Source organism: Aythya marila, assembly GCF_965140915.1.
Source record: "Aythya marila genome assembly, chromosome: 8".
Lineage (NCBI taxonomy): Eukaryota > Metazoa > Chordata > Aves > Anseriformes > Anatidae > Aythya > Aythya marila.
The window spans coordinates 23806140-23820004 of NC_139049.1; the positions used below are offsets into that span (position 1 = coordinate 23806140).

The 13865-nt window shown below is 44.1% G+C and overlaps 1 protein-coding gene across 1 annotated transcript; it reads right to left on the reverse strand.

Moving 5' to 3' along the window:
* Positions 1 to 4012: 4012 nt before the first annotated feature.
* Positions 4013 to 13824, reverse strand: ATPAF1 (ATP synthase mitochondrial F1 complex assembly factor 1). Its single transcript, XM_082766568.1, has 9 exons — positions 13609 to 13824; positions 12934 to 13042; positions 12314 to 12364; positions 11579 to 11641; positions 10201 to 10251; positions 8288 to 8335; positions 6598 to 6693; positions 5943 to 6050; positions 4013 to 5019 (listed from the first exon to the last, which is right to left on the reverse strand). Exons 1-9 carry the CDS (start codon positions 13821 to 13823, stop codon positions 4825 to 4827), a joined length of 936 nt encoding a protein of 311 aa, XP_082622694.1. The 5' UTR covers position 13824; the 3' UTR covers positions 4013 to 4824.
* Positions 13825 to 13865: the final 41 nt, after the last annotated feature.

The window sequence follows — 13865 nt, forward strand, 5'->3', positions numbered from 1 at the left end:
AGGAGGTGAAACAACCTGCACGCTCAGAGCTGGGGTTGGAGGGAACCACAGGGCACCGCAGCCTTGCAAAGGGGAAAATATAGCCATGAATAATTAAACCTAAAACAAGAGAGCTGTCAGATCTATCTGTCCAGCTTGCTTATGATCATCAGCTCATCCAATACGACAGCTCCACGTTTGTGCCCTCTCCAGTGCCCCGGGATGCTTTATGGAGGCAGGGCCAGTGCTCTCGTGGTCAGGGCCAGTGGTTTCGGGTTAAAGCGACACCATCAAAATCAGCTGGGCAGGCTCTTCCTGGTAGCTGGCGAACCAGCCCTGCCTCTTGCTTCAGTGAGTTCATGCAATAGCAAAATCTTTTAGTTTTTCCTTTTGCTGAGCACCGTGGGGTGCAGTTTCCCCCAATAGGGTGGGGTGAGCCGGCAGGGACAAACCCTCCTGCCCCACAGAGCCACCAGCACCTGGGGACACATCCCCAGCACCTCATGCTCTCTGTCCCCTGCCACAGCAGGGTTTGTGCTATGTTGCTCTCTTCCTCCCCAGCAACCCAACAGGCACTGAGTCCATGATGCTTGCCCCCAAATGATGTGGGAAACCCCAAAATGTCCTGGGACCTCATAACACAGAGGCTGGGGCAGCTCTCCAGCAGCTGGTGCCCAGCCAGGAGGAACCTTTCAAATAAAATGCTACCGAGTATGCTCAAATCCAAAGCTGGGGGGCTTGGATGGGCAGCAAAAATCCCAAAGGGAATTCATGGCCAGGTGAAAGCAGCCACTCCGTGCGAGGCTGCAGGTTTCGGAAGCCCCCCAGAGCAGGGAGGCAGCGGAGCCACACGCAGTCCCAGCTGTGGGTTTGGGGCAGGAGGGGGCTGTGTCGCTGTGAGGAGGGCATTTGTCTGTCCCGGAGGAAGGAAGAGGGTGTTCTGGTCCTGCTCGTGAAGGCAGGTGCATGGCTGAATTTATCAGGGAGGGAAGGAAGCAGGGAAGGAAGCGGGCCCGGAGCGCTGGATGGCTCTGCCAGACCTTGCAGGCGCTCACGGGAAGAGGCCCAACACCACCACGGGACTTCACATGGTTCAAGGCACAGCACACCCCAGTGAACACAAAAAGGATCAGGGGTTGCTCTGTTTCTTTCCAGAGGCAGAGGACTCCTCCAGAGAAGTTTGCGTGGGCCGTGCAGCGCCAGGAAGAGCAAGCTGCCCCGCCGGAGTCCTTCAGACACTCAGAGATAGCGCGCGGGGACTTCCTGCGCAGGGACCGCAGCCTCGCTGTTCTCCAGGCCTCTAATCTTCGATCACCAAGCACAGGAAGAAACAGACACAGATGAAAAAGCACCGGGCTCAGCATTTTAAACAAGGGCACGAGCATTGTTCAGTCTGCACTTCCTCGACTGTCGCCTTTGACAAGGCAGGGTGCGTCCCCGGGGAGCGGGATGGCCTCCGGCTTTCCTGGTGACGTGAGGCACATCTCCCTGGGGCGACAGGGGTGGGGGCAAGCCCTGGTTTTGAGGTGCTGATAACCAAGAGCTTCTGGCTGTAAAACTGGCTTCTCTGCTCCTAAGAGGAGCTGCTGTCACATCCCGAATGCAGGTGGCACCGAGGTCACGGTTCGTGTGGCACCCACCTCAGCCACAAGCTTCCTGCTGCAGGAGCTGAGGTCTACACAGGGCCCTGAGGAGGTTTGGGTTTCTCCTCCATGAACATGCCCCCTTGAGGGCTACTAAAGAGAGACGCACCCAGCTCAGGAAGACCCTGGCCCTCAAGTGGCTGGAAATCAGCAAAAACTACTTGGAAAACTGCTGCTGGAGTTACTGGGGCCCTGCATCCTTCCCAGAGGGAGTGGGACCCTTTGGCTCATTACACCCCACTGCCTTCTGTTGCTGCTTGCCCACACAGGTCAGCCTGGGTGGCTATATGCTTTCCTAGCACAAAACTCACCCTGAGTTAACAAAGTTGAGCAGACAGGCTGTGTAAACTGTGTGCTCAGAGCGAAGGGACATCTTCCCTCTAGTGGTCACACAGCACAGCGTCTCTCACGGTTACCCAAGCTACGACCAAAAGGTTTATTTCAGCAGCTCTTAGGCTCGTCACACACCCCAAGTACAAGTGTCTGACAAACCCTACGTGAGTTTTTAGTGGCTTAGACCTGGAGTAGCTGCTGATGTGCGCCAAGCTGCAGAGGGCCTGTGGCCAGCCCATGCCAAGGCTGCATCAGTGGAAGAGGTGGGAATAGCTCCTAGGTTGTGCAACTTTCAGCTCTGTAAGCCCTCAGCAAGTCTTCCTACCACTGTGCACACACAAACCTAGCAAGCTCTTGGCTCTTCTAGTTTGTATAGACACAAGGCAACCCCAGGTCATCAGCACAGTCAGGAATTCCCGTGCCCAGTGGTCTCACCCTGACCCAAGGAGGAAACATGTTACGGCACATGAAAATACCTGAAGAAAAAAGCACTTGCTCTCTCCATCGGTTGATCCCACCTCTTCTAGGGCCAGAAAAGGTAGTCACCCCCTTCTCTTAGTAACATGGGTGTGAGTGGTATGATCAGCTTTGCTTTTTCAGGTAGGGCCTTACTCAAAAATACATCCAGGGTGTGCAACACAAAAAAAGTTTCCTCCTTTATATTGTACCATTTTTTTCTGTCTTAAACCCCTGGAGAAGTTCTTAGCTTATGACTAATCACCCCATGGCTTGAAGAAAACCTACTCAAATTACAGGTAGTGACTGCTCACAGCCTTATACTGGAGACTTTGGTCTTTTAAGCTTAGAAAGAGGCTCAGGCGTGGATCTGGAGGCCTTGAATTTCACTCCTGTTAGCAATTACTCACCCAGGGATGTTGTATTATAGCTGTATTAAAAATGAATACAGCAACTTTGACTTCTTCAAAGCAGGGAGTGAATAATGAATCAAAACTGCTCTTATTTCGGCTAGGGGAAAATGATAAATGAAGCACGAATGCTGAAAAACAGAAGGAAAAATGCTCTTTAATAAAGGTGATGGGCTGTTCAGATTATAACAGCCCTATCCACACCTCCACTGATTACTCCCCTGCTGTGCACACTTTCTCAGACCCAACCCAATCAGAAACAATGGCAATACCAGAGAACAAAACCATCTCCTTGCAGCACAGCCCCAGGAGATGGACCTCTCCTAGAAACATATTTTAATGGACAAGAGTTCATGCCTAACACACAAAAATCACTGTTAACCAGATCTCATCAGTAAAACCTCACTATCTGCCTTTAGTGCTTAGTTGAACACTGTTCACGTCCAAGGAAGGGGCTCAAAGTGTGGTGACAGTATTACAGCAACAGGGTCCTGCAATTACACTAACTAACAGACTGTGTAAGGGCACTTTGTAACTAAGCAAACCTGTATCAGGTCACGGTTAAGGGTAGCATAAAAAAATCTGTTACCAGGCCTGCCCGCAAAATTGGTCTTTTTCTGACAGAGAAGTTGCTTCTCCTCCTCCCTATTTCTTTGGCAAAGGAGGAAATGCTTGCCAGCTTCAGCAAGCAGATGGGAAGGTGTAACGTGGGCTGGACATGATGGATAACGAGCTCTAACGCCAAGTTTGTGTCAGTGATGTGATGTGGACAGGGGACTTATTTCAGTGCTGCTCCTGGTTGTCTTCTGTTTACTTACCAACATGTGCAGTGGTGGCACATGGATGATTCCTGCACAGGCTGCCCTTACCCACAGAGGCCTGTCTGCCTCTGCTGGGAAAGAAAATGAGGAGCTCAAAGCACAAACTCTTTGGGATTCTTCTGCTGAAAGCAGGTTAAAAAAAAAAAAAAAAAAAAAAACAACCACCACCCCACTGCAGTCTGTAAAGCCAGGTTCCTGCAAACACTGCTACAAACATGCCAAAGTGGCTGTGCATATCCACACTAATGCATTTTTTCCATGAGTTGTCATTTAGCAATTGAAGAACTGGTCGGTGGCTCTAGCTCTGTTATTATACCATTTCATCTTGCTTTTATTATAAGTAGTGCTGTTCCTGATACAGAAACAGGAGCTATTTTTGTCCCTTTAAATACCGTTTGTAGAGCTGGCTGAGTAGATGCCAGTCTGAGAAAAAACATGCTATAAAGCACACAATAATTCCTCTACACTACTCAAAAATATACAAAAATAAAACCATGTTTATAATACCCTATTCCTCAAGAAAAACAACTCTGAGATAGAAACCCAGCAACAGGATGAAATGGATATATCAATTAAGAAGCACAACATTCCCAGAACAAATCTAAGTCATTCTGTTCTTTAGTCCTGAAAAACCACGCAGGCCGCATTATACATCTGTATGAGGAACCTCACACACAAGGTAACAAAGAGGAATCTGTTTTAGACCATCAGACCCATTCTCTTTTCTTGACAGACGAGGCTATATAAATTCCACACAAATTAAAAAGCACTGGACCATGCAATTATAATGGCAGAGGGCATTTAAAATGCCTTTATTGAGAAGAAACACCGATTGTTATCTCTGTGGTGATGTCAGTACACTCCACGATACAGCTCCTGCTCTGACATTTTATTTCAGATCTCAGAAGTACAGCATGCAGCAGTTAAGTTACAGGAAGGAAAAACAGCTCCTTCTGACAACGTTACCCTGAAGAGCAGTGCTCCAGTTGGGCAATTTGTTACCACTGCTCAAATGATCCATGCCCTCAGCTTGTATCAGTGCCAGGCAGGCTGAACAATCACACTCCCAGGATGTCTCCAGATCCCTCCTGTAGCCAGTCCAACTCCACAAAATGGAAGAGACAGGAACCAGCTAAGAAACCCTTTGACTGCTGCTGGTTTGCTTCACACGCAGGTCAGTCTCTATGACTTGTCAGAAACCTGACTAGGTCTCAGTGCTTTCCCAAGTCCGCTTTGCTCAAGCTCTGCTATAACTGACATGTATTTAAATTCGTTAGATCTGTGGTTGAAGGTCTCCACTAATTCATAGGTCTCAGAGCAATCCGTTGCATAGAAAAGCTGCACCTGATTCGCCAAGCACTGGGCTTCGTGGACCACCTGCAAGTTTAAACAGAGAATTTGTTAACATTGGGTTTTGCTCTTTCCCACTGAAAAGGACTCTTCAGGGACTCAAAGTTATGCTCATCAAAAGACTCAATCTGAAGTCATCCTCATTTTGCAGGTCTCTTCCCAAAACCATCTCCCTCTTGTTCCTGACCTACTCAGGCACCTGAGCACCATGCCTACAAACTGGTCTCCTGCTGAGCACACACCTCAGAGGTCAAAGGTGCACCCTATCTGTCATGATCCCTAACCCCTCTAAGGCACTGGAGATTTACCAAAGTCACATCTTTCTCCTCCTACGGTTGACCCATATTGCAAATCCTGATTGTCTACTCTGAAATACAACAGGGAAATACATTACCACACAGTTTGGGAAGTGGTGTAAGAGGGTCAATTAGAGGTGGGATGCTTTAGTTATCAACTTGTTCCACCGGTATAATCCCTGGTGCCATTAGTCCTAGCACTGCATTATTGCAGATATGCAAATAACAGTGCGCCCACACGCAGGGAAAAGAGCAAAGACACAGAAACTTAACGCAAAGCTCTGGGTGTCTCTTGCTTTATCCATCAGTATTAAGTTTCAAAACACTGTTTCAACTTGTTAGCAGGTAGCAACCACTTTCAAAATTGCTTCCACTAGCACGAAGACCAGAAGCACTTCTAAATTTTGCTTATGTTTTACAACAATAAAATACAAAGAAAAAGAAAAAAAAAGTATGTATGAGCTGCAAACACCAGACGGTCAAAATGCTGATTTCCTCCAAACTTTCCCTATAGTTTACTAAATAGATAAGTTAAAGAAATCCAGCACAACCACTGTTTGGGAAATTGTCTTTTCAAAACTTAGTTTTTAATTCAAAATTATAGGAGGAATGGCAGCATAAAATGAAGGGAGCCAGTGATTAGATTTCTCTTACCAAGAACTTGGAGTCCATTTCTGCTGTCATTAGTACTATTCCTTTTTCCTTCTGCAACTCAGGATAATGGTACAGGACCAGCTGGCTCGGAGCAGATTCACCTTGGGTCTGAAGGAAGTAAACAAATCTGTTCGTATCCCATAAAGAACTTCAGCTTTATTGCAGATTTTGAGGCTTAATTATAAAACTTTTGAGTATTAGCTGCTGTGGAGACAATTATTTTTCAGTGCTTAAGAGTCAGTTCTAATTAATAGTTCATTATTCCTGGTATTTACAGAAAACAAGTGATTTGCCAGCTCAGGTTGGAGTTCTTAACTAGAAGCCATTTTACAATTAAAATAACCTACAACTTCTAGAAAGAGATTTCATTTCATACCATCAACTGGTACTCTAAGTAGTTTGTGCAAACAGCTCTAACACTTTTGGCTATTGTATTTTGAGATTGCTTGACTTTACCTTATTCTTTAAAGAGACATTTAGTACTCATAAACTTACTGAATTCCGATAATTTAGGGCAGTTTTTCACTGAGAATTATTTTCAAGTTAAGCTAGAAAACCTATTCATTAAATTATTTAGCAATTGTATATTGTAATATTCTGACACTGCATTTTTGGATCCTAATCCATTTTTCAACTTTTTATGATAATTACTTACCTGGACATTTATTAGAGAAGTAAAGTGCAATTCTGTTCCTGACCACTGCCCCACAAAGAACTCATAGCCTTCTTTTCTTGGCAAAGCGTACAGGAACTGCAGAGAAGTGATAAATAATTCTCCTTTTCATAAAATAAAATGAACAAGAACACCCATGTCATACTGGCCTCCAGCATAAACTCCTTAGTGAGGAGCACAACAGAAAAAAGGGTCTCTCTGCTTTACTAAGAATGATAGGACAGCAGGAACCAGACTTCATGACCCGGGAGAGTGACTCCAGTCTGATAACCACTGCCCCAAGGCTCAAATTTAACCTCAGACCAATACAGAAAAGCCTGCGCTGCTGCTTGGTGGACGAGCAGAGGTCATTAATTTTCAGAGCAGGCAATAAAACAGCATTACCTTATCAGTACTACTTCATTAGGAAATCCTCCATGTTGGGACGTATTTTTTTTTATCAGTATTTTATGAAAAAAATGAAAGGACTGTAGAGAATATTCAGACTCTGACCTGGTAGCTCACTTCTAAAATAAATTAACAACAGAAATGGTCAAATGTAAGATGAGGAACATTCAGAGTTTGCAGTCCTGTACAGGACTTGCTCACATACCATCTTCCCACACCAGGAAGGAGGACAATACAGGGGCAGAAAAACAAGCAGAATACCTGACTGTAAAGCCAGTGGGCTTTACAGAAATGCACTTAAAACTACAAACAACTTCCCAAGCTCCAAGTAGCTGAGGAAGTCAGACATATTTGAGCGTGGCAAATGGAATACCCAGGATCAAGTCAATCTGGTGAAGTTTCCCATTTAGATGTAAAACAAAGCACTCAACTCCGTGAAGTCTAGCTACCTTCTGATTTTATAAAGCAGTGAAGGATTTCATTTGACTTAGCAACGTGCGATTTTCACTGTCCATGCTTCAGTGCACAAATTACTCTAAAAGCACGCTACTTTCAACAGAAAACAATACTAATCCAGCAGCATGTGGAACAAACCAGCAGAAACGTATTCTTTATCTTGTTAGCTGTTCTTGTCTTTTGCAGTTTAACTTCTTTAAAGCAACAGCATGCTCATTCACACGTTTTCTAATTGAAATTCAATTTTCCAATTGAAGTTTACCACAAATCCACCCAAGCCCCACGAGAAACTGTGAACCTCAGCCTTAGGGATCCTCAGTATTTTTATGCACTTCGACTGTTAAGACGAGAACTCACTTTCTCCGCATAATACAACAGTGACACATAGCTTATAGGTCACAACAGTTCCTCCAGGTTAAAACAAGGATGCTTTAAGCAACAATGAAAAATATACAGGAACATTACTGAAGCTGGCCTAAAAGGTCTGGCTCTTCACAACGCTGCACGGAAGAGATTTAACCACAAGACATCAATTAATGGAAAGCACATAGCTAAATCATTCCCTAGGAGATTTCTGTGCTCACCTTTCCGAACCCCACACCTCTTATATCTAGATACCTGATCTCTAGATCAATCTGTTTGATATACCCCAATAGCCATTGCTTTTATCTGAACACTAAGACAAATATTCCAACACCTGGATTTTACTAATTGAGCTGATACAATGCATCTGAACACAGGAGGGTCAAAAGTTTATGAATTAGGCTTCAGACAGGAGAAATGTATTGCAGCTATACATCAAGGCACCGCGATCCTCTGCCATACATACCGACGGACATTTCTGGGCTCTCTTCCACATCAAATCAAACTTCTCTGCCTTTGGGAAAGGAGAAAGAAATTCAAGTTTCACAACACGAATGTGGATGCACAATTGTTCAGAACTGTCTCATTAACCTTTACAGGGCACAACTTCTACTTACAGAAGGTCTCACCGAGGGAACAGGTAACAATGAAGGCACAGAAGATTATATTAGTTCTCAGCTACCTAAATGTCATGGGTGTCCTATTTTAACAATGCTTTCTCCAAGAGGCAGAAGGAAACTCCTTGGATCCAAAGCTTTACTTGTTGGACGATGGAGTCCCACACTTCAGGCTTACATTAAAACCTCTTTTAGTAATAGTTCTACTGCATCATTTGGCATCAACAGCTGAATGAGATGACACATCCTTGGCCCCAAATTATGGATTTTACATCACAGTCATCTGTTCTTCAGTATTAAAATGCAATGGGATATATAAATAACACGCTTATTGAACAGTTTTACATGAAAACCACAAATATATTTAGTCATCCCTGATGGAAGCTGGCAATCGCATTCACATGTCCTCTCCATGTTCCCCTAAATCTCTTGCCTGGTCTTTTCTTGCCAGCACCATATATTAATACCTACTCTGTGGTGTTCAGGAAATAAAGCATACGTCATTTACCAACACAAAATTCCTTCATGTATGCTTTCGAGCGTTTGAGAATTATGCAAAGCCTTTCTTGCAGCCAAGAGAAAACTTCTGGCAGAAGCCAGCTTTTTCCCCCCTCGATAACACCACAAACTACCTCCCAGTGTGCCTAGAATCTGGTCTGCATTAAAGCTTTAAAAAGCTTCCAAAGCTTTCCTAAAACAGCACACCAAAGAACACTGCCAGCCCCACTAATGAAAGGCCTACACCACCTTAACTCAAGTCCCTGCTTTGTCCCTCCACTACAGTAAACGTAAGATTGAAATTGTTTTCAGAACATCCATGTGTGAGTGCTGAATGCTGCTTTGCATGGGCACACTGAAACACAAAGCCGCTTGATTTCAAACCCCAGAATGTGATTTACAGACCATACAGCACTTTGAATGTTCGGAACAGCCTCCCACCAACTTCAGCTTGGATACTTTAAATAAAATATGTCTGGAAATTCAGAACAGGTGTACAGAAAGAAGCACTAGCTTTGAGACCAACTGATCGCAGAGAAAAGGTTAAACACTTTTGGAAACAAAAGCCGTTATTCCAGGCACTAAGATCACTCATCCTGGAAAGACAGTTTTTTTCTTGAACTCTCATTTTCCGTCAATGATTACTTCATTCAATGATTGTTACCACAATCACAACTAGAAATTGTCCTGGTTTTGTCTGGGCTAGAGTTAGATTTCCTCCTAGTAGCTGCTACGGTGCTGTGTATTGGATTGAGGATGAGAACAATGCTGATACCACACTGATGTTTCAGTCGTTGCAGAGCAGTGCTTGCACAGAGCCAAGGCCTTCCCAGCTTCTCACATGGCCCTGCCAGTGAGGGACTGGGGGTGCCCAAGGAGCTGGGAGGGGACACAGCCAGGACAGGCTGGCCAGAGGGATGTCCCATAGTGTGCATGCCATGCAGAACAATAAAAACGGGGAGGGTTGGCTGGGGAGGGGACAACTGCTGCTTGGGGACTGGCTGGGCATCGCGTGGTAAGCAATTGCATCGTGCATCACTTTCTTTGCACTTATGATTATGGTTTTGCTTCCTTTTCTGTCCTATTAAATGGCCTTTATCTCAACCCATAAGCTTTTACTTTTATTTTCTTTTCCTGATTCTCTCCCCCATCCCACTGGGAGGGGGCTGTGTGGTGCTGAGCTGCCTGCAGGGTTAAACCGCAACAGAAAAGAAAGCTTTGCACGCTGATGTTCAGAGAGCATAACTACAGAGGAACTACTTACAGGAATAACTGCATAAACTGTATCTTTTGCAGAAAAGTACTGATTCCAAATCTGCAGGAAACAAAGGAAATCTACCATTAAAAATCAAGCATCCACCAGTAACATTAAAAGCTTAAAAAAGAATTCCATTTGCAAACAATCTTTGTACGCACTTCGAGGGATCATTTTTCAGTTAAGCCCAACTGACTCTCCTGCTAATGCAATACACTTCTAACATTGCAGAGTACTTGTACCAAATGACAGATTTCCATTAGATAACAGAAAAAAGCAGCGCACTCAAGAGGCAGCTCAAGATTTACTAGCTACAAGAATTGTTTCTTATATTCTTTACAACAGTCACGCCAGCAATGTCTGGAGGATTTTTGGTTTTGTTTTGAATAAAGAACAAGGAAACCATTTTCAACAGCAGACGATCTTTCAAACACAGCTTGATGGCAATACCTGCATAAAAGCTCATATGAAGTCCTTAATAAATCGACTAGTCCTACATGACTAATGAGAATTATCAGTAAAATGTTTAAACAATGAAATGGGGAAACTCAAAAGAAATAAATTATTGAATCCACTCCCAGCTACAACTGGTCCCACATCATTCCCTGCAGAACAGAATCGCTTCTATAATGTTTTCAAGCTATCAGGAAAGCATCAAGGTGTCTGCTTTAAGTCCTGCCAGAAGGCTCCTTTGTATATGTTGCTGCCCGTTAATGAGCATGCCTACATAAAGTTTCTTGGCATACAATTTGATTAGGAAAAACCTACCAGACCCAACTCAAGCAACATCAGAAATATGGAACAGAAATTACTTACAACCAGATAAAAGGAAATGCAGTGCAAAGCAAGAAGATATTAGGGAGAATAACTCGATTCACCTTGTCCTTGAAACAAACACATCCGCCTCCTTCTAACCCTAACCATCTTTAGTACGAGTACATAGGCTCCTGAACGACAGATAATACAAACAAAGATAGAAGACTGCAAAAGCTTTAATTCCTGCAAAATAGTCACAGCAAAATCCACATGAGCTACTGCCAGGATTTCCCTCTACCTGTCTTCAAACCTGGCAGGATCTTGCTGATGCCAGTTAAACAGCTACACATTAAATGGCAGTGGTAAGATACAGCAGAGAGATTTTGAGTGATCAAGTCCAAATGTAAACTATTATCATGGGGGTACATTCTAGGTGGACTTCCCTATACATAGAAAAATACCTTCTACTATTGATATACATGTGAATGTACTTTTTTTTTTTTTTTATAAACATACAGCCACAGCCACGTTTTACTTTCAGTCTTATTTTCAAGTAAAATTCCCATTCTCCCATGTAAATTACTATTAACCACAGATGTAGAACAAAGTTCAGTCTATTTAAATCCATCACCTGTTTTATTTCCTCTGCTGATTTGTCTTTCACCATCTCCACATTAAGAATCGAATCAAGTGTCTGCAAGAGAGAGCATAAGGAATCTGGCACAGTTAACAGTTCTCTGATTCAAGTGAGAATCCAGAATGAATGGATGGATGCAACTACATAGAACAAAATCAAGCTAGAGGAACTTAATTCAATTTACAATGCATCTTAGTTCTCTTAATTGCCATAGAAACTAGTAAATAGTTAAGTAGTGACACAATGAAAAGTGGTTTCATACATTGAAGCAGAATATAAAAGATGCTGTCAGGACACAGAACACACTTTGCTCCAGACACACGTTCTGTTGGCAGCTTTACAAAGATAGCTAAAATACAGGAACGTTGAAGAAAATAAAACCTTCCTCTTGTCCCTCTACTGGCTGAATGCTGGAAATATATTTTAACATTGCAGAGACAGCTTAACCATTTTGATGTATTACTGCAAGCTTTCAGATTCTCTAACTAGCAGGAACTTCCAGGATATCTGAGAGAAAGGACTTGATAATAAAAACCCAGAGAGCAAAGAGGTTTAAGACTTGAACATAATCCCAATAGTAAATGAAAATGTTATTATGAAGTGCAGCATAAGAAACATTACTTGTACCTCAAAAAGCTCTTGGGCAAAGTACTGATGGTAACACTACAAATTAACATCCATCCTTTATTTGCTGGCACATCCTCTAACGCTTTGGTTCATCTCCCTCACCTTATCCCGTGTGAATCCTCCCTTTGACATCTTCATGCCCAAGCCTTCTGCCTAGAAGAAAACATCCTTCTTTAATTTTTGTAGCTGATGCTTTAGTAACATTTATTTGCCTTTCCTGGCACGCATATCATGCCTGCTGACAAAATCTTCCAAGTATAAGCTCAAATTTAAGATACTTAAACATTACTATAATAAAATGCACTGTAGTAAGTTATTAATAAAGAAAGGTAAGCAGTAACTTCATGCAAATTATGAATTACAAGGTCAGAAAGGATTAGTTAAAGGAAAATATTATTTAATTAGGATCTGGTATTGTTGAACTTTTGTTTTTTAAATTCACTACAGAATGATAAATGCAAGCTGATGTCACTCCATCTGGCCAAACTAATCTGGAATGAATTAAATATTTAACTAAGCCCTCAAGCTCAGAGCCTACTGCCTAGGAAAATAGCTAAATAACATGTTGGAATACAGAATTATGTTCTTAGCCACTAGAGAGTAAAATTCTGGGGCTCCTTAGCAGCAAGAATGCTGTACAGTTGTAGCTCTATGCTGATATTACGTAAATGACAGAATTACAGCTTCACTGCATGCAAATTACAAAGAAAAATTGGCCTTGCCTTTTCTTCCATACATCTGACAAACTCGGCTTGCTTGGAGTGTCCCACTGGCTGCTTTTTCACTTCATTTCTTTTTTCCATACGGGATTCAAACACATCTGGGCTGGCTCTGAATCAGAGAAGAGACTATTAACGGTGCCAAGTGATTAAAAGGCCAAATGGCGTTAAAGCGTTTCCTGTGGTGCTGACCATACACTTAACCTGTTTTAGTTTCTTCTGCTGCTGTGTTAGCAAAATTATCTCTTAGCAAATTGATCACGTTGGGGTAGAACTCTCTCATTTATTTGGAGGCAACGACGTAAAGGAATCTCAAGGCAGCATTTGGCCTGAGGTTTTGTTTGGTTAGAGGGGCACAAGGATAAACTAAAGGACTTTCAGCCTAGTCCTATGGGCATGAAGGTGCCCCAAGGCAGACAGACAGCAGCCTCCAGACATGTAGGGATGGTGCAGCCCCACAAAAGAGATGGCAAGGGGATGGCAGGCTCTAAGTTCATCTGGCTTTTAGGGCACCGAGCCCCTTAAGGACAGTGTCCCCCTGCACCCTCCCACAGCCACGACCTCCCTCGTGTCTCCCACCTCAGACCACGGACACAGACTCCCCCCACCTCCCCCAAACCCAACCCCAAACCCTCCGAGCCCCACTTTTTTCCCCCTTTTCTCCCCCATCCCAGCCACCTGCGCAGCTCCTGGATCTTGTGGCGATACTTCCCGTAGAAGGGGTTCTCCTCCAACGCCGCCTCCCCGGGGCCATCCCGGGGCCCCGTCCCCACCACAGCCCGGCTCGGGGGAGCCAGCAGCCCGAGGGGCCGGAGGGCAGCTCGGCTCCTCAGGGTCGCCCCCCGTCCCAACCCCATTCCCAGCCCCCAGGCCTGCAGTAGCGGCCCCGCCATGGCTGCCGGGGCCCGCCCGCCACACGGCTCCGCCCGCCCCGC

Bases quoted from the DNA above. Each gene is read 5' to 3' on its own strand.
- ATPAF1 (XM_082766568.1), bottom strand. From the start codon at position 13,823: ATGGCGGGGCCGCTACTGCAGGCCTGGGGGCTGGGAATGGGGTTGGGA. The intron at 11,642-12,313 runs GTGAGGGAGATG...TCTCTCTTGCAG, and splicing joins GAGGATTCACACGGGATAAG to ACACTTGATTCGATTCTTAA. The intron at 10,252-11,578 runs GTGATGGATTTA...TGTTTCCTGCAG, and splicing joins CAGCAGAGGAAATAAAACAG to ATTTGGAATCAGTACTTTTC.